Source organism: Cannabis sativa, chromosome 5, assembly GCF_029168945.1.
Source record: "Cannabis sativa cultivar Pink pepper isolate KNU-18-1 chromosome 5, ASM2916894v1, whole genome shotgun sequence".
NCBI lineage: Eukaryota > Viridiplantae > Streptophyta > Magnoliopsida > Rosales > Cannabaceae > Cannabis > Cannabis sativa.
In genome coordinates, this window is record NC_083605.1 from 71,478,372 (window position 1) to 71,499,366 (window position 20,995).

Here is a 20,995-nt window from a genome sequence, read left to right on the forward strand (position 1 = left end):
TATAACAAATTGCTACAAAAAAACAAGTTGCATATTTAACAAGCTGCTACAAAAAATAGGTTGCATGTTTAGCAAGTTGATACAAAAAATAAGCTTCTCTAATCATCAAATTGCTCACATTACTTTTAAATACATCGTCAACTTTCACAGTTTATTAAGCTTGTTCATAAAAAAATTGAAAAAAAAAGAGAAAATCACGTACCATAAAAGGATAATCAATATCCTATTTTTTCATATTTTTTAATTTTTTTTGAAAAAATTTCACATAAATTAAACTTCTTTTCAGAAAAAAGCTATATTTTAACAAATTTATACTTTAAAAACCATTCAAATAAAATTTTTCTATTAAAATTAATACAGAATAATGTTTTTTTTTTAAAAAAAATATCAATTTATTTATTTATCTTACTAATAATATAATATTGGTTTTGTAAGTAAAGAAAAAATTAAAATAGAAATCATTTAATGAAAACGACAGCTCGTTTTTTGAAGTAATAATTTCAATTCTTTGTTAAAGAGAAATTAGAAATTGAAGAAAATGGAGAAGAGCTTCACTCTGGTTCAGACGGTTCTCACCGCCGGTGTCTTCTCCGCCGTTTCTTGTTGGTACTAAATCTTCTCTCTAACCAATTTGGCTATTAGATTAGGGTATATCACACTATAACCTCGATCTTTCTCAGGTATGGATTCATGTTCGGAAGAGAATCAGCTCGGAAAGAGCTCGGCGATGTGATTGAAAGTCTTCGCCGTGGAGACCCAGACCCAACTCCTCCTCCGCCACATTCTTGATTCTATCGTAAGAACGAACCACCTCTCTCGCTTCATCTTTTTTTTTCCCTTTCATTGATTCAGAATTGTACTAGTTTTTTTGCTGTTCAATGAGTTTGAATTTTAGTTTCTAAAATTTGTATATTAGGGATTTTGAATGAGTTTGAAGTGTGAGTAAGAGAGAGGTGTTTGAATTTAGTTATTCTTTGCACTGCATGTTTTAATTTGGGTTCTGAGTTTTCATCATTTGGAAAGTTACTAATTGTATTTGTTCAATTTTCAAATTCACATTCAAATTATAAGAAGAACCATTGTAATGGGCTTTTGAAGTTCGCTTTCCACTTAATGAGAATGATGCCTATGTTTGTATCTAACAACAGCTCCTTAACGAGTAATTTTCTACTCGTTTAAACTAAAGTTATGGAACATAGATTTCCATTGATGTAGTTGGACCCTTTCAAAAAGGTCATATTTGGCTATTTAGGTTTGATTCCAATTCCACAATTTGATCTGTATGAATTATTTCAGTTGATTCAACAGCTAAATTTCCTTGCCACCAAGAGAGAATGCTGCACTTTTTCGTTTCATAATACTGCTCCATCCTTCATTTTTGTTTGTATGTGTATTGTATATTACCATTTTGCAATGAAAACAGGTGTTGGGTTCTTATTGTCTTTGCACTATATAATGTTAATGGCTGTTTATGTACTTGAGAAATTGTTGAAATATACACGAATGTTGCTGAGGGCTATTCTTGTTCGCCCTCCAAATTCTTCTTTTTTGTATCAAGTAAGGATTTTCCTCCCCTAAAGATTATGGCATACTCAGGTGCTTGGATTTGAGACTGCAGACATGATATGGGGTCAAAACATCTTTCATTCTATATTTATGAGATTCAGTTAAGTGGAAGTAGCTTCAGATCTTTGTTGAGAGCATCCCATGGCCAATACTTAGTGGTATCTTCATGTCTTCTTACACCATGCTTGCTGGTGAATGATGTGCTTCTGTACTTTTTATGCTCTTCCCTTGTTGATTCCAATTTGAAGATAAACATCTTTAATCAAGGCCTTTTTTTCTTCTTTTTTGTATTACATAAATATGAGCAAAAAAGTTACAAACAAGATATGTGCATCCTCAATATCTCTATAAATATATAAACTTAGGCAGACTTTTCTTGAAACTTTATTTGCTTTTTCACATATATGTATTGTTCTTGGTCTATGCTCTCTCATCCATTTTGTACACTGCCCACTAATATACTTAGATTAGGTGATCGTATCATTCAAATAAAATCAGGTTAAACTTTATAAACTGTCTTATTCTAGAAAATCATCTATTAGATGATCATATTCATATGGAAGGGAAACATTTCATCTTTCATTCTGTTCACTAGTTGTTTAAACAAATGACATGTATATAAGATAATATTAGATACTGATTTTTGAAGGATGTTAACTTCACATGAGAGACAAGACATTGATGAACTGTGGGGAAAATGCAAAATGCAAAATGTGATGTTATGTTAGACTTATGAGGAATGACCTTAAATAGATAAAAGTTGACGGGGAATATTTGTTGTTGGCCTGATTAAATAGAGAATAAAATAAGAACTTATGATGTATAAAACAAGCTACCATTTTAGTGACCTTGATAATATTCAATCAAATGAAAAATAAATAGATTTTGACCAGATAAAATGTAATTTATTACAGTAGCATTGCTTCTAGGAAACTAAGGAAAGAAATTTCCTGAGCTATTGGTTTGGAATTTCAAATGAACACAAGCTGTCCATTACTAAAAGAAAGATATAAATACAAATTTCCAATTTCTGCTCTGTATCTCATACACCAGTAGTATTTCTGTTCTGTGTTTCATACTGCTTTATTCTCTATTATATAAAGTACACTAAACTATGTTCTCTGTTATACATGAACAAACACATGTACATAATCTACACAAGAGCAGCCTCCTTTGCTTTGTTGATATTGTTGGCTTTGACTAATCCGACATAAAGCTCACTTCCACTAAAGTCAAACTCCTCGCAAATTCTTTTGTTCCGACCACCTTCAGTCATGGTTCTCACAAATTCCACCAAGTTCCTCCAGTTCTCTGGTTCAAATAATCTCTTGTTCATTCTTAGATATGTAAATGCACATAACGCATTACCTGAATCGGACCTGCTTGTGTCCAAAACTTGTCCAAATGCACTGGGATCGTACCTCTCCAATGCATTCTCACCAGCAAGCTCAACTCTAGCTAATTTAGTAGCCATTTTTACTTGTCGTACTAAGCCTTCTGGTGAGCAATTTGCATGTTCGGGTTGTTCTCCATCTTTCATTTCCATGCAGGTGAAGTTAAACACAGCATCATGTCTACCAAACATCTGTGCTATTGGAAGGTAACCATCTTGATGTCTGGTGTTGTAGTATCCCGCAGTCAATTCAGCAGCATGAGATCTTGTATTATAATGCCAGTGGATTCCTGCTATTTTCCCAGATAGTTTCGTTCCAGTTCCACGGAATACTCCTTGTGCAGCTGCCAGGATATCATCACCATGAACCAACAGCTTTTTAGAGTACCATTCAAGGAAGAACTGACCGTAATCGGTATTCCAAGTTCCATCTCTCCTGAAAAACTCAGATTCTTCTGGAAATTGGCTGTACTTGGCAGAATCATGAGGTCCACTTTTTCCCCAGTCTTTCTTCCCAATAGCCAATGCTGATGATTGCAATGAAGCTCTCATATACTGCATGACATGAAGAAGAAAAGAAAATGTTTAGGATTGAACATAAATGCATCTAAGACTATTTGGTTATGACATTATGATAAAGGGGCTCAATACCTTGTCATAGCATTGGAATTCTCCTATTCCAGGAAACCTCCAAGTTCCATCTATTTCTGGATAAGATGGGTATCTGAGCTCCCCACATGGACCCATTCCTACTTGAACTTCCTGTAAAATATAAATAAATTCCAAGATTAGGTTCATGAAGCTTGAGAGACATAATTTCTTTATGACTTGACCTGGGTAATTAGTAATTTATTTGGAAAGATTTTCCTCATATCCTTTAACCTGTTTTGTTTTTATTTTGTCTCCTAGCTATGTTTGATTGTGAGCCTCAAAAGTGTTTTCTCCACTACTAGAAATCTAATCCTATAGCTTGATAAGGAAGTTTTTTCTGTTTTTGGGTTGCCCATAAATGGTTTGAAAATTCCTCTTTAGATTTTTATATTGTTGAAAATATCTCTTTAGATTTAATCAAACAGAAGAGCTGTTGGGATGGGTTGAGAAAGTTCTTACCACAACAACATCGCCCAAATATTTACTGAATCTGTCGCGGAAACTCCTCATGAAATCTGAGTAGACTTGAATTGGGGTTCTTCCTCTGAGAATAGGCACTGCATCACAGCCTAAAGAGATGTACTCTGGGTTTCTCCTTCCTGACCTGTCTGTGTAAACAATATCTGGGTTCTTGCTGATCTCTTCAAGCACCCATGGAGGTAGAGGAATACTGAAAAATCACAACACCAAAATCCATAACTATGACTAACACTAGACTAAAAGTACCCATATAACCCTTTTGCTTGTTTGATCTTAATTGGCTGTTGTCTAATCAAAATTGATTGAAAATATTGAATACCCTTTATGATAAATGTACTGAAAATGTGATATTATACCTGCAAGAGTCTCCAACATTGCCTCCACACTGATGAAAAGACATAACAACTTGAAGCTTCAAACCAAGCTTTTGAGCCATCTGAACAAGCTCAGCATATCCTTCCCAATTGTACTTAAGAGGTCCTTCTTTCTCAACCAAACCCCACCAAGCATCAACCATGATTCCTTCAACTCCTGCACTCTTCATGGCCATGAGACTCGCATTCATGGCTCTTGCCTTGTTCAAGTGCCCTCCATGGCCCACTGTGTCCAATGGAAGCATTACAAAAACCGGAACACTTGTGTCGTTTTTCGTAGCATGAGGCGATGAAGAAGTAAATGCATGGTGGTGCTTCTCTACTCTTTTCTCACTTGTGAAGACAGTCTCATGAGAGATTTGATGAGCAGCTTGAATCGAATTACTCTTTGCTCTAACACGACACCCCGGCTTCATTTGCGCCGAGCCTGAAAACAACTCATCTGTTGTTTTCAAGCCTATAGTGTCCTTAAGATTAAGAAAAGAAGTTGAGGAACGTAATGTTAAAGCCATAATTATTTTTCTTTTTTACTTCTCTTCTCTTCTCTAGTTTGATGAGAAGAAAAAGAGAAGTGGGATTGGATTGGTGAAGGTGTTTGTGTGGTTTATTTATAAGGGGAATTTAAAAAAGTTCATCTTGTGGTACTTTGAAGGAGAAGACATTGATTGGTGGGGTCTAGCTATGAAAAAGAAAGAAGAGAAAAAGTGCATACAATCAAAGAGTAATTAGCTCAAATTTTCATTATCAATGTCCTTGTTTCATTTCCACGCGTTTAGTCCATTTTACCCTTCTTTCTTCTTGTTATAAACTTCAAATTTAAATGCATGGTTTAGTTTGTTCTCCTCAATTTTTTGTTTTATATGTTATTTACCTCTATTCATTTGAAGAAAAACTAATTTTTTTTTTTCAGATCTTTATGTTTTTTTTTTTTTGCATGGAAGTTTATTGGAAAAGTGAAATATATTTTTGCATTTCTTATGTCGGTATTCTTGTCCACGTCTTATATATATATATTTAAATAAATGTTTATTGGTTTATATATATATATAAATATCTTTTTTTTGGTGTATAGAAAAAAATATCTTTTGACTTAAAAGTTTATATACTTTTTGCTTGGTGTGTAAGAAATATCTTTGATATTGATGTACATGTTCTGATATATTTTCTTCTATGTTCTGATATTTTAGATGTAGCTGTCCCAATCAAGGGTATATATCTCTCAACTTATAAAACTTGGTTACATTTGTTATGGGTGGCTAGTAATAGTTTGTGAAAATGCTGTAAGTTTTTTAATTTTATTTTAATGTTCAAGTTTTTCTTCAAATGTCCTTGAAATTTATAACTTATTTATATTGTTATAGTTCCCTTAGGTGGTTTGAATGTAAATAACAAATTACTAATGGGTAGTGAGAGTTGAGAATGAACGTACCAAACTCTAAGAAAAAAGAATAATTGCGGTATAAATACATAAAGTTTTGTGTTTGTAACCTTCATAAACTTAAAAAATAAATTTAACGGCTTAAGTATCTATTGTTTGAAAACTGTAATTTTTGCTGTTTTATCAATGTAGACTCTGTTTTTAATTTATTAAAAAAAAATTAGACGTAACTCATACTAGGACTGTACATCGGTCGGTTTGGGCGATTTATCTTATATATTTTTTAACCCAATCTAAAGTTTGGGTTGCTAAAATTTAAGTGCAACCCGCCCAATTTAAAAAAAAAAAAATCTATAAACCGACTAACGGTTTGGGCGGTTTAAAGTCAAAATCAATAAAAATTAAGAAGATAAATTAAAAATATCACATTCCACCAAAGTACAACACCATATATATGACTTTAAAACTAATAATTAAGTATATAACTTTATATTATTATATATTTAATCATTTATGTTATATATAATAAAAACTAAAAAGTTAAAAAAAAATTAAAGGTGCAAAATCGGGTTGGTCGGGTTGATCGGTTTAATTGGGCGGGTTGGACCTATTTTCAACCCGCCCAATTAACAAATTGGGCGGTTTGTAATTTTTTCGGGTTATTTCGGTTTGTAATTTTTATTAGTTTTTTCGGTTCGGTTTGCGCGAGTTATTCGGTTTGGGCGGTTTACAAATTTTTTTGTACAGCCCTAACTCATACTACTTGTTTTCGTCTAGACCCATGATTTAAAATTAGGGCTTTATATGTGTCATGTTTAAGATATTAACGGAGTCTGTACTAATGAAATTTTTTAAAAAAAATTACACTTTTACTAACATTAGGTAGCTATGTTGCTAAGAAAAATTATTGAATTTATGCCACTTATAAACTCAAAACTTTAGGTACTTATAAAATTATTTACCCTAAGAAAAATAGTTGAACAAATAGGATTTTTTTTCTTGAACTATACAAATTGTTATAAAAATTTATCTCAAACTATACAAATTGTTGTAAATATTCACTTTTAGTTACATTCGGTTCATTTTTTAAAATAATTTGCTTATTGTGGTCATGAGTTAAACTTACATGTATAGTTGCAAGATTCTACTTAACAATTTTAAGTTTAAACTATTCAAAATCTAGTTTATTGACATTGAAAATACAAATGTTACTTCTAAAAATACATATACATATCTCTATAATTTGTCATTAGATTGCTATTTTTTTATTTAGACTCTTGAATTAAGTTAGATTAACGTTATGTTAGTGTTACATCAATAAATTATTAAAAAAAATTAGCAGAATATAACTATTTTTTTTTTCTTATAGTTGTTGTTGGGAAATATTTTAGAATAAATAAAATTTTTGTAGAGTTTTATTTTTTAATTTTATTTTTGTTGCAAAAATTTCTCTAGCTTTTTTTTTCACAGAACTAAAAAAAGAAAGAAGAAAGTAAAATCATAATTTATCTACATGTAAAGAAGAGAATATTGCATAGGTAACACATACAAAATGTGCAAAAACATTCTTGACCATTTTTGGGGAGTGATAATTAGTGGGTGGTTTTAGTTAGGCCACAATATGAATCCCAAACCTCACAAAGGAGCTTTGGTTCTATTTGATTATACATTAGCCTCTTTTCTCTCTCACCTACATGGCTAATTTTATTATGTGGATCATAAAATGCTTACATTTTTATCATCATTTTTTTTTTTTTTTTTTAAATTATTGGTTTTGGATAGTTGACAAAACTAAATAATACCAAGCAAGAATTGATCTATACTCAACATACACATGCCACGTGAAGTCGAGTGGTTAGTCACGTGAAATAATTATGTCAGCTGTTTAATAGGGGTGTACATCAAACCGCTCAAACCGCCCGCACCGCACCACACCGCAAAAAAAATACGGTTTGAAATTCTTCGCGGTGCGGTTGCGGTTTGAATTTTTCCCAAACCGCGCGGTGCGGTGCGGTTTGCGGTTTGGAATTATTAAACCGCGATTCAAACCGCACCGCACCGCATGTTTTAAAATTTTAATTTTTATATTTATTTAATTAAGCCCATACATATGAGCCCAACCCAAGCCCATAAATCTTAGGACAAAATCCATAACTCTTCACAAACCCTCTCTTCTTAGCAACAAACTCAAGCCCATACATGTGTATTGAAATTTGGAGTTAGAAGTTTGTGTTTGTACATTTATATTGTTGTTGGAATTTAATTAGTTTCAAGTTTATTATTTTGATTTAAGTGTGTTGTTGAAACTTTAAAAAGATTATTAACTTATTGTTGTTGTTATAACTTTTATTAGTTTTAAGTTTGTTGTATTTTCTTAAGTGTTTTGGAATAATTATATTAATGATAGTTTAATTATTTTGTGATGACTTAAAAAAAAAATGTAATAGTTGAAACCGCATAAACCGCAGAAACCGCACCGCACCGCATCATTTTTTGCGGTGCGGTTTTTGCGGTTTTTTAGTATCGCGGTGCGGGTGCGGTTTGGAAAATTAGAAAAACCGCATGTGCGGGTTGATTTGAAAAAATAGTTAAAAACCGCACCACCCGCACCGCGAACACTCCTACTGTTTAATAGAGGAACAGGATAGAGTGAGTGTACCGGAATTCTACTGTCTCTATCTTTGTTAATTTTGACTCAATTTTGACAAGTAGATTTTTATTTGAAAAAATTGCCAAAAAAATCTTTAAAAAATTTATTTTGATACAAATAAGTTTTTAATCTTAAAAAATAGTAACAATAGTTTTCAAGTTTGATATTTTTATAAGTTTGTAGGTCATCTTTTTAACAAATTCGTTAATTCTTCTTTAAAATGTCACATGTTGATATTAAGGTACGACATAAGTTCTTAAAAAATTTATTTTAATGCAAATAAGTTCCTAAAAAACTTACTTTCATGCACATAAGTCCTAATCTCAAAAAGTATGGTTATATTTCTTAAGCTCGGCATTCTCAGTAGTCTATAGGTACCTAATTTAACAGTTCTGATTGTAGTTCTTAAATTTCCATGTATCAAAAATTTATTAGTTCACAACATAAAAATTATTTAAATAATAAAAATATTATTAAAAAATTGAATATTTTTTTTATTTTCTTTTATTAAAAATTAAAAAAATATTATATATATATACAGTGATGGAGCCAGAAATTCGGTTCAGTGAGGGCTTGAATATTTTCTTTTTCAAGGGCTTGAATAAAAATTGAATGAAATAAAAAAGCATTTTAAATAGAGTGTTACATATGTGCTTAGAAAAAAAGAGTGTTGATTGTTTTTTTTTTCTTTTTTGAATTTGGTGTTAAATTTTAGTGGTATTACCTTTAAAATTGGGCAGGAACAAATTGAGTGAGGGCTTAATACACATTTATAATAAACAAAAATTTAAATAGATATATGTAACATAATTTTTTTTTCATATATTATAAAATTGAGTGAGGACTTAAGCCTACACAATGGCTTAAGTCCCTCCGTCCCAGTATCTATAAAAAAAATTTATGATTTGCCAGCCATCCTTCTTAGTGGTGGAGGTTTACTGCCTACAGTGTTATTCCTTAATTTCCTTCATCTCTACTTTCTTCCTCATCTCATCTTATGATCCCATGCAGAAAACTCAGAAAAACAATTAAGCAAAAAAAAAAAAAAAAATCCCCTAAATAGCTACACTTTACTCCAACTCGATCTTCCTGAATCTATTCTGCCAGTCCCTGTCTCTGGTGGGTTGTGGATTTTGGTGGCCTTTTTTTGATTTTAGCTTCTCTGGTTCAAATTTCATTTAACTTTTTTTTAGAGCAAATCCTCTTGCTATTACAAATTGGAGAGTAGTAGAACAGACGAGAGGGAGTGAATCAGAAGAAGAAAAATAAAAAAAATAGAAAAACAAGGTTAATTATTTAGTTGTTAAAATAATTCATTTATTATTTTAAATTAATTTTTATTAAAATTATAATTTGGACCAATAAAAAATCAACACATAATATTTTTTGGAACAACAAATGGAGCAGTTAAATTAAGTACCTATGGACTAACGAGAATCTTGAGTTTTGGGCTGTTGTCATAATTTTTCGAGATTGCGGACTTATCTGCATCAAAATAAAATTTTTAGGGACTTATGCCGCAATTTGATATCAACAGTCAACACGTGATATTTTTAGGGAGAAATTATCTGATCTGTTAAATAGAGGACCAACGGACTTACAAGATCTCGAGCTTGAGAACTATTGCTGCTATTTTTTGAGGTTGGAATCTTATCTGCATCAAATAAATTTTTTTGAAGACTCTTACCACAATTTTCTTTTTTTTTTTTTTTTTATTTTATACACCTTATATCTCATTCGACATAATGAAAAGCTTTTAGTGTTTTTTTTTTTTTTTTAATTTTATTTTTTTATGATGGTGTATATTATAGTTATTTAGGACTATCTGTAAATTTTTAAAATTTTTTGAATAATTTACAATACGAAAAATAAGGTTTAAATATTTTTTTTGCACGACTATTTTTTTCTTATACGCATGTTAAACAACTGTTTTAATTTTATTTTTAGCATTATAAACTATTAAGAATTTTTTAAAAATTTATGGGTGATCCTAAATAATTACAATGTATACAATTATAAAAGGAATTAGACTATTTTTTTTAAATGCCGAAATAGATAGCAATCTATCAAAACATCCTTTTAGGGGGTGCACTACAAGTTTTGTCGAAATAGATAGCAGTCTATCAAAATAGAGTTTTTTGCGGCTAAATCTTTTTACCTATCACTCTACTTGCACTTAATCCTCTAAGCTCAAATTTTGACAGTAAAATCTTCAAAACTACTAAACTGGTAGTAAATTTAAGGTGCCATCCATTTTCGACAGTTAACTGTCAATATAGACTGCTTATGTGTACACTTTTGTACATGTGTCACATTTATATTGGTACACCTAATATTATTATTCAAAAAAATATAACAATATATTATTTCAAAATTGATAATATTTTTTATTTTATAATTTTATTTAATTTCAAAATAAATTTTGAAAATAATTTTTAAGGGCTCGTTTGGTACGCCGTATTGTAATGTATTGTAATGTATTGTATTGTGTTGGATTGTGTTGTATTGTATTCTATTGTATTATTATTATTTAATACAATACAATGTTTGGTATTGACTTGTATTAATTGATTGTGTAAAGTTATAATATATTTTAAATACACTCAATCCCAACACCAACTATGGGTCTGGGTCCGGGTCGAGTTTGGGTCCGTGTCCTGGGTACGGGTCTGAGTCCTGGGTACGGGTTCGGGGTCGGGGTCCGGGTCGGAGATTGGTGTTGACTCCAAATCCTTTGTAAATATTATAATACAAGCTAATACAAACCATTTATTATGTATTAAATAATACAACATACATTTGTAACGTCCTCGCTTCAAGCCTCCATTGGGTCCTTACACCCACAGAATGAATGGCTCTTATACACGAGTACGTCACTTTGGCTGCTTCATGGACTGATGACTGACCCTACAGACCAACACGAGTGTTTCCAGCGTGCTTTGTCCTCACTCACACGCTTCCTGGGCAAACTTCCCAGGAGGTCACCCATCCTTGAAATTGCTCCAGGCCAAGCACGCTTAACTGTGGAGTTCTTTCGAGATGGGCTACCGAAAAACAAGATGCACCTTGTTGATATAGGTAGTACCAATCAATCTATTTAAGCTCTATTCAACTGTGTAGTCCCATACCTACACAGTCTTAGAATCATCCCACTTGACCTTCCCCAGGCGGTGTGAGATTGTACAGCTTACCCGGTATTTCCCCTTACGGATCACGGGACTACTGACTGTCACAATCACCCCCCCTTACGGGGTTCGACGTCCTCGTCGACCACACTTCCGGCTGGGTCAAGGCTCTGATACTATTTGTAACGTCCTCGCTTCAAGCCTCCATTGGGTCCTTACACCCACAGAATGAATGGCTCTTATACACGAGTACGTCACTTTGGCTGCTTCATGGACTGATGACTGACCCTACAGACCAACACGAGTGTTTCCAGCGTGCTTTGTCCTCACTCACACGCTTCCTGGGCAAACTTCACAGGAGGTCACCCATCCTTGAAATTGCTCCAGGCCAAGCACGCTTAACTGTGGAGTTCTTTCGAGATGGGCTACCGAAAAACAAGGTGCATCTTGTTTTTCGGTAGCCCATCTCGAAAGAACTCCATAGTTAAGCGTGCTTGGCCTGGAGCAATTTCAAGGATGGGTGACCTCCTGGGAAGTTTTCTCAGGATGCGTGTGAGTGAGGACAAAGCACGCTGAAAACACTCGTGTTGGTCTGTAGGGTCAGTCATCAATCCAGGAAGCAGCTAGAGTGGTGTACTCGTGTATAAGAGCCATTAGTCCGTGGGTGTAAGGACCCAATGGAGGCTTGAAGCGGGGACGTTATTGTAACGCCCTTACTTACGTAAAATAAGATGCCATAAATAAACTGGCGTTAAGATACTAATGTTGCCTTTATTAAAAAAAAAAACACTTTTCAAAACATGGGTACCCAGTTGAAAATAAAGTATTACCACTTAGGGAAAAGTAATAGAAAATTTAAACGACAACATCCTTGATAAGTTTAATAAATTAAAAAAAAACTTTCAGCGGAAGATGGCCAAGACCACACGCAGTTACATGATCACACGAGATACACCCCATGCTGCCCAGACTCAACTTGTCACCGAAAGCTTACAGGCTTACTTATCTGCACATAGGGGGTAAATAAGGGGTGAGCTGCAAAGCCCAGTAAGGAAAAACAAAATACTATGTACCAGCATTCACACATCATAGCACAAACATATACATCAAACATACAACAAACTAATCATAAGTATAAATAGAGGCAGCCACACAAATACTGAAATACCACACACTCACACTCACAATCACACTCCAGCTTCCATACAAATCTGGAGTGTCTTACGTTCTTAACCAGAACGCAGTACCAATAACCAGTGCACCCTTACGTACACTGCCTCACTTACCACATCACCATACATGTGTGGTTTCCAACCACTTCCAAGTACCTAGAACATGATTAAACAGCCATATACAATTCATCGATAAAACACTATTTCACCGAAACTATCACATTCCACAGTTTCAATACAATTTATTCAAGCAGTCATACTAGATACTCAAACCATATAAAAAGCAAGTATAAAGTATAATTATTTTTCCTTACCTCAACTCCGCTGTAATTAACTCTTACGATACCTTCTAGGCCCTATAACAATTAGTGAAACCCTTAGTCCACCGATAAACTCAATATATTTATTACTCTTACTGTACAGCAAGTTTAACCTAGAATTTGACATATAAAACGTTTGAGTTAGAAGTCCTACTGTTCACAAAGTTTTTAGTTAATTGAAAGACCTTTCTAACGGTATAAAGATCATCAAAATCGGAGCTATAATCTAGGAGTTATGCATGTTTTCTCAAAACAGTTTCTTTAAAATCCTGGATCATGCCGATTTCTGAATACAGCCCAAAAATAAATGTTTATAAAATAGTTACACCCCGATCTAGACAATACTTTCTTCATAAAAAATGTAGCTATTTTTCTAAGCTTTAAAACGAGATAAAGATCTTTTAAAATGGATCAAAAGTGAGAGAGATATTGAATTTTTACTGAAGATACTTTTTCTGAAACAAAACTTAAAACGAAATACCATAACCGAGTAAAGATCCTAACTTTTGACTGGTAAGAACTCCGAACTAGGGAAAGGTTTCTTCAAAGAAAATATAAATTATTGAATTATCTTTCTAACAGTACAAGAATCACTGTAAAATAATAGATATCGAGAGAGATATCACACTTTTACTAAGGCAATATCGAAAAGAAATTTAAAAAAAAAACTGTAAATCGACAGTCTGTAAAACATGAATTTTTTGACATCAAAATATTCAGAATTAGGAAAGAGTTTCTTCATAGAAAATATAGATCATTAAATTATCTTTAAAACGGTACCTAGATCACTGAAAACGGACCTATGGGGAGAGAGATATGATAGTTTTATGAAAGCCTATTTCTCTGAAAACGAAAATAAAAACAAGTACGAATTTTACCTGAAGATTTCGAAGACACGGAACGATGATCGGTTGATTGCTAACCCCGAAGCTCTTAAGATTAAAACAATTGATTTGGTTCAATAGAGAGAATAAAAAAAAGAAATTGAGAGATGGTGAGAATAAAGGAATACGATACTATCTGGCTGCTAGGGTTCTAGAGTATATACGTATATAACATATCGTATAATAGGTTTAAATTTAAAAATAAATATCTAACTAATCAGATAAGATTATTCTGATTTAAATTTAAATTTTAAATTTTAAACTAACTAACTAATCTAATGCTTCACTATTTATTTATCTCACTATTTAATATATATATCATTTTTTTTTCTAATCCCACACGCACAACAACAACAACAATAATAATAATAATAATAATAATAATAATAATAATAATAATAATAATAATAATAATAATAATAATAATAATAATAATAATAATAATTTAATTGTATCACACTTAATATACCAAATACCAATATATGTATATAAACTGGATATTACATTCTACCCTCCTTAAAGGAAATTTCGTCCTCGAAATTAGACTTACCAAAAAGTTCGAGTACCGTTCTTTCATGTCTCCCTCCATTTCCCACGTTGCCTCCCTTTCTGAACGGTTGCTCCACAGAACTTTTACTAGAGGAATACTTTTGGACCTTAACTCCTTCGTTCCTCTCTCTATAATGCGAACTGGTCGCACTTCATAACTCAAGTCCTGCTTTAGCTCCATTCTTTCATAGTTCAGCACGTGTGATGGATCCGACACGTATTTTCGTAGCATAGAAATATGGAACACATTATGCGTCTCATCTAATACTGGTGGCAATGCCAGTCGATAAGCTACCTGTCCCACTCTGTCCAATATCTCAAAAGGACCTATAAATCTTGGACTTAGCTTTCCTCGCTTTCCAAAACGCATAACCCCTTTCATAGGTGACACTCGAAGGAACACTTTATCACCCACTGCAAATTCCACATTCCGTCTCTTTGCGTCGGCATAACTTTTACGGCGGCTTTGTGCGATTACCATTCTATTTCGAATCTTTTCTACCGCTTCGGTGGCCTCTCTTACTAGGTACGGGCCTAAGTATCGCTTTTCGCCAACCTCATCCCAGTGTAGTGGTGATCGACACTTCCTCCCATACAACATTTCATAGGGTGCCATCCCTATTGTAGATTGATAGCTATTGTTGTACGAGAACTCCATTAGTGGCAAATAGTTGCTCCAGTTACTTGGGAAATCCAACGCACAAGCTCGTAGCATGTCTTCTAGTATTTGAATAGTTCGTTCCGATTGTCCATCAGTTTGAGGATGGAATGCTGTACTCAACTTCAGTTTTGTGCCCAAAGCACTTTGCACACGTTCCCAAAACTTAGAAGTAACCGAACCTCTATCAGATACAATGGTCTTTGGGACTCCGTGTAGCCTTACAATTTCTTTTACATACAGTTCAGCATATTGCTCTGCATTGTAATTAGTGCGCACAGGCAGAAAATGTGCTGATTTAGTGAGTCTGTCGATAATCACCCAGATGGAATCCTGTTGTTTGTCGTTCTTCGGTAACCACCGTCACAAAATCTATAGCAATATCTTCCCATTTCCACTCAGGAATATCAAGAGATTGCAACAGCCCTGCAGGTCTCTGGTGTTCGGCCTTAACTTGCTGGCAGGTAAGACATTTTGCTACAAATTCTGCTATATCATTTTTCATACCCGGCCACCAATACCTACCTTTCAGATCGTTGTACATTTTGGTTGATCCTGGGTGTAAAGAATAGGGTGTAGTGTGCGCCTCTTGTAAGATTTTTGATTGCAACTCCGCTTTCTTAGGTACACACACCCTTGCCTTGTATAGTAGAATACCCTCTTCATTAACTGAGAAGTCCCCGACTTTCCCATTTTGTAGTTCGACCCGCTTCTTGATTAAAAACTCATCTTGGGCTTGTTCTTCTTTGATATTCTCTAATAAATTTGATTCAATTGTGAGGTTAGCTAGCTTTCCTATTACTAACTCTATTCCAGATCTCTCGATTTCCTGTTGCAACGGCACTTTTAATGCCCTTAACATTGATAAGCTTGCATAGTTACGTCTGCTAACTGCATTCGCCACTACATTAGCCTTTCCAGGATGGTACAGTATCTCACAGTCGTAATCTTTAACCAATTCCAACCATCGCCTCTACCTTATGTTGAGCTTTTTCTGTGTAAAGAAGTACTTTAGGCTTTTGTGATCCATGTATATTTCACACTTCTTTCCATAGAGGTAGTGTCTCTAGATTTTTAATGCAAAGACCACTGCTTCCAACTCTAAATCATGAGTTGGGTACCTTGTCTCATACTCCTTTAGTTGCCTAGAGGCATAGGCTACCACCTTCTCATTCCGCATCAACACACGGTAGGAGCCCTTGCTTTGATGCGTCGCAATATACTACAAATTTGTCTTTGTTAGTTGGAACACACAGGAGAGGTGCTGTTATGAGTTTATCTTTCAATGTCTGAAAGCTTTCCTCACATTTATCTGTCCATGCAAATTTTTGTTGCTTTCGAGTCAAATTCGTCAATGGTGTGGCTATTTTTGAGAACCCTTCAACGAATCTCCTATAATATCCAGCTGGTCCGAGGAAACTCCGAACCTCACTTGCGGTTTTTGGTTTTGGCCAGCTCTTCACTGCTTCAATTTTCGCAGGGTCCACCTCTACCCCATCTTTGGACACTATATGGCCTAGAAACGCCACTTTCTCCAACCAGAACTCACACTTTTTGAATTTGGCGTACAATTGGTGCTCTTTGAGTCTACTTAGAGTTAGCCTTAAGTGCTCCTCATGCTCTTCCATTGTCCTTGAATAAATGAGTATGTCATCAATGAATACCACCACAAACTTGTCAAGATATTCCTTGAATACTCTATTCATTAAATCCATGAAGGCTGTTGGGGCATTGGTTAACCCAAATGACATCACTAGAAATTCATAATGCCCATACCGTGTTCGAAATGCCGTCTTTGCTATATCTTCCTCTCGGACTTTCAATTGGTGGTACCCAGATCTCAAGTCGATCTTTGAAAAGACGATCGCCCCTTGTAACTGATCAAACAAATCATCGATGCGAGGCAAGGGATACTTGTTCTTTATAGTCACTTTGTTCAGCTCTCGATAGTCTATACACATCCGCATACTACCGTCCTTCTTCTTGACGAACAACACTGGCGCACCCCAAGGTGAGTAACTTGGTCTAATGAACCCCTTGTCTAAAAGATCTTGTAGTTGAGCCTTCAATTCCTTCAATTCATTGGGAGCCATGCGGTATGGAGCCCTCGAGATTGGTGCTGTGCCTGGCGCTAACTCAATCACAAATTCTATCTCTCTATCTGGGGGTAGCCCTGGTAGGTCTTCCGGAAAAACTTCTTGGAATTCACATACTATGTGGACATTCTCTGGCTTGAGGATGGTTTCTCTTGACTTGTCTACTATGCTGGCCAAGTATGCTTGACATCCCGCACGTATCATCTTTTGTGCCTTCAGGGCTGTAACTAGCGGTAAGCTTGACTTGACTTTGATTCCTTCAAATATGAATGTCTCTCCAGATTCAGGGGTGAAAGTCACCGTCCTCTTTCGGCGATCTATTGTTGCTCCATGTCGTGATAGCCAATCCATACCCAAGATAAGATCGTAATCCCTCATCTCCAGCTCTATCAGATCTCCACTAAGTTCCTTGTCTGCAATCCTTATTGGCGCATCCCGCACTCCTCTAGATGATATCATAACCTCGCCCGAGGGCAACTCCGTCATGAACTTATAACTAAAGTTTACATACGGTAGTTCTAACTTATCTATCATCTTTAAAGCAATAAATGAGTGCGTAGCTCCAGAATCAAATAAAACAGTACATAGTTTTCCAGAGATAGAAATCTGACCTGCAACCACAATGTTACTAGTCTCAGCCTCCCCTCTGGTTAGTGCAAATACTCGAGCTGGGACAAGTTTGTCATCCTTGAGTTGATCACCCTTTTGTGGACAGTCCTTCTTATAGTGGCATGGTTGCCCACACTTGTAACAAGTCTTGCCTTTCGCCGACATTCTCCCGGATGCTTACGACCACATGTTGGGCATAGGGGGTACTCCACATATGGCTTCTTCCCTTTGTAGTTATTGGACCCTATCTTGTTTCTCTTGTCGGCTTCGTTGTGTTGGTTACTTGGCAGTTTTCTTTTGTTATCACCACCTCCATTACTGGCCTTTCTGGCCTCCCACCTTGCTGTATTGTCTTTCTGTATACGACTTTCACACAACTCAGCTTCTAGGGCTTTTTCCAGTACCTCAGCATACGTGGTTGCCCTTACTCCTAACATCGCTATGTCCCGACTTATTCGGGAGTCGAGCCCTTCAGTAAAACGATGAATCCTCAAAAACTCAGTAGGAACCAGATCTGTGGCAAACTTTGCTAATCTGTCAAATTGGCGAGCATACTCTGTAACTGTAGACTTACCCTGCCTCAGGTTCGTGAACTCATTAACTCTAGCTGAGCGTATTGCTTCACTGTAGTATTTTTTGTTAAAAACTTGTACAAAGTCAGCCCAGGTCATTGCGGCCACATCCCGTGTTTGTTTAATAACATCCCACCAGATGCGGGCATCCTTTTTCAATAAACTAGCAGCACAAGCTACACTATCTCCGTTACCGAGCCGCATGTACTCAACAATACCTTCCACTGTTCTTAACCATTCCTCAGCTTCCATTGGATCTGAGCCCCCTTCAAAATTTGGTGGGTGTTGCTTGCGGAACCTTTCATATATTGGTTCCCATCAACCCTCCGGCACAGGCATGTATTGCACCGGCAAAAATTGATGTTGTCCTTGATTGGATTGTTCCTGACGGTTGTGAGCCTCTTCATCTCGCTTTCTAATTTCTTCTCTGAGACGAGCAACTTCTTGCGCCAAATCTTCTTGTTGTGGTGGCACCACTACAGGGGCGTTTTGGTGTTCTTGACCAACTACCCCAGCAGGGACTTCGTGGTTACCCCCACCTTGACCTGGTTGTTGTCCATTTACAGGGGCATTTTGATTCTCCTGGATCACCGCCTCGGCAGGGACATGCTGGTTTCCCCTGCCTCGACCGCGAGCACATCCTCGCCCTCGACCTCTAGCTCGGTCTCTTACAGTCGCTCTTTCCTTCAAGCGGGTTGATCTTCTGGGTTCACCATTTTCCATCAAATCCCTTAACTTGTTCTTCAAAAGAAAGGAGATGGTATCGATAAGAAAAATAACCAAAGATGTATCTCGCTCAAAAAGGAAATATCTATACACTAAATTATATAAACTAAAAAAAAAACGTAAATCATCAAGCAACAATTCACCATGTAAAATAAATAAATAAATAAATAAATAATCTTCACTCATAAAAAAAAATTACACTAATAAGAAAATTGTTTGAGTTATACTAAAATTCTAACTCCGAAGAATCAGTTAATTGTTTCGATTAACCATACCCTAAACTTCTAGCTAACTAAAGGAAAATCAAAAGATAAAGACTAAACTAAATTTAACATATAAGACATAACATATATAAAGCATACATACTAGATGACAAGTTGATCCTTTGCAGCGATGGTGTGTATGTCGCGTGAATTTAAGATCAATGTAACTGTGGCTCTGGTACCATTTTGTAACGTCCTCGCTTCAAGCCTCCATTGGGTCCTTACACCCACAGAATGAATGGCTCTTATACACGAGTACGAATTTTAAACTAACTAACTAATCTAATGCTTCACTATTTATTTATCTCACTATTTAATATATATATCATTTTTTTTTTCTAATCCCACAACAACAACAACAACAACAACAACAACAACAACAACAACAACAACAACAACAACAACAACAACAACAACAACAACAACAACAACAACAACAACAACAACAACAACAACAACAACAACAACAACAACAACAACAACAACAACAACAACAACAACAACAACAACAACAACAACAACAACAACAACAACAACAACAACAACAACAACAACAACAACAACAACAACAACAACAATAATAATAATAATTTAATTGTATCACACTTAATATACCAAATACCAATATATGTATATAAACTGGATATTACAACATTGTATTAAAAAAATTGGACGTAATAATTAATACAATACATTGCTTAATCCAAACATAGTGTTATTTATTATTTAATACAATACAACTCTTATACAGCGTACCAAACGAGCCCTTAGTGTACAAATATAAACATGACATGTGTACAAGAGTGTGTCTATAATGACACTTAACGAATGACATTGACACTTTAAATTTACTACCAGTTCAATAATTTAGATGGTTTTATTACTAAAATTTGAACTTAGCGTGATAAATACAAGTAAAATAGCAATTAACAGGGTTTAGTCGCTAAAAACTCATCAAAACATCTCTTTAGGAGATGCACTACAAATGTTCTCATATATATTTTCCAATTCTACTTATCTATCTGTCTATACTATCATATTTAACAAAATAGAACATTCAATTAATAATTTTTACAAAATACAAAATTTATTTAATTATATTTCATAAAAAAAATGTATCATTATAATTTCTTTTTCAATTTTCTTTTTCAATTGAAGCGTTTATATATACATTACAATGCATAATTTAAAATTCCATCTAAGGAGCCCACACACCCTTCCATACTCCTATCATCTTTACGCAAATAAGCACACTAATCATCAATTTTGAAATACAAATTATAGAGGTGTTTGGTGAAATACAGCTAGAGCTTTGTTTTCGTACGTAATTAAAGATTTATTATTGAATTATGGTGGGATCTACTTTCCTTAAATATATTTATATTTTAGAAAGATCTTTTGATAGATATTTCAATATCTATGTCGACATATGAGTTATTATAGAGCTGTGTTTGGTAAAATACATTCTTCCTTTCTTATACAATAGTTTTCATTTAGTAATTTTTTTACAAAATAATATTTTAGAGACA

General features: G+C 34.6%; 3 protein-coding genes across 4 annotated transcripts; 1 reads left to right on the forward strand and 2 right to left on the reverse strand.

Annotated features, from left to right (window-relative positions):
- Window positions 1-428: 428 nt before the first annotated feature.
- On the forward strand, window positions 429-5,928 carry LOC115716116 (uncharacterized). 2 transcript variants are annotated; one of them, XM_030644840.2, is made up of 3 exons: window positions 429-606; window positions 681-796; window positions 5,652-5,928. In XM_030644840.2, exons 1-2 carry the CDS (start codon window positions 539-541, stop codon window positions 787-789), a joined length of 177 nt encoding a protein of 58 aa, XP_030500700.1. In that variant the 5' UTR covers window positions 429-538; the 3' UTR covers window positions 790-796; window positions 5,652-5,928. The 2 variants fall into 2 exon arrangements, with proteins under 2 accessions (XP_030500700.1, XP_030500699.1); XM_030644839.2 differs by lacking the exon at window positions 5,652-5,928 and adding an exon at window positions 1,597-1,948 and having other exon boundaries at window positions 448-606.
- On the reverse strand, window positions 2,388-5,226 carry LOC115716102 (beta-amylase 3, chloroplastic). Its single transcript, XM_030644823.2, has 4 exons — window positions 4,447-5,226; window positions 4,070-4,280; window positions 3,611-3,721; window positions 2,388-3,514 (listed from the first exon to the last, which is right to left on the reverse strand). The coding sequence occupies exons 1-4, from the start codon at window positions 4,974-4,976 to the stop codon at window positions 2,720-2,722; spliced, it is 1,647 nt and encodes a 548-aa protein (XP_030500683.1). The 5' UTR covers window positions 4,977-5,226; the 3' UTR covers window positions 2,388-2,719.
- Window positions 5,929-17,946: 12,018 nt separating the features above from the next.
- Window positions 17,947-18,729, reverse strand: LOC133038487 (uncharacterized). The gene has a single exon (XM_061116654.1). It carries the CDS (start codon window positions 18,727-18,729, stop codon window positions 17,947-17,949), a length of 783 nt encoding a protein of 260 aa, XP_060972637.1.
- Between the last annotated feature and the right edge of the window lie 2,266 nt (window positions 18,730-20,995).

Excerpts from the sequence above, each read along its gene's own strand:
- LOC115716102 (XM_030644823.2), bottom strand. The coding sequence starts at position 4,976 with ATGGCTTTAACATTACGTTCCTCAACTTCTTTTCTTAATCTTAAGGAC. Across the intron at positions 4,281-4,446 it reads AATGTTGGAGACTCTTGCAG|TATTCCTCTACCTCCATGGG; the intron begins GTATAATATCAC and ends GTGATTTTTCAG. Across the intron at positions 3,515-3,610 it reads AATTCCAATGCTATGACAAG|TATATGAGAGCTTCATTGCA; the intron begins GTATTGAGCCCC and ends CATGTCATGCAG.
- LOC133038487 (XM_061116654.1), bottom strand. The coding sequence starts at position 18,729 with ATGGAAGCTGAGGAATGGTTAAGAACAGTGGAAGGTATTGTTGAGTAC.
- LOC115716116 (XM_030644840.2), top strand. The coding sequence starts at position 539 with ATGGAGAAGAGCTTCACTCTGGTTCAGACGGTTCTCACCGCCGGTGTC. Across the intron at positions 607-680 it reads TTCTCCGCCGTTTCTTGTTG|GTATGGATTCATGTTCGGAA; the intron begins GTACTAAATCTT and ends GATCTTTCTCAG.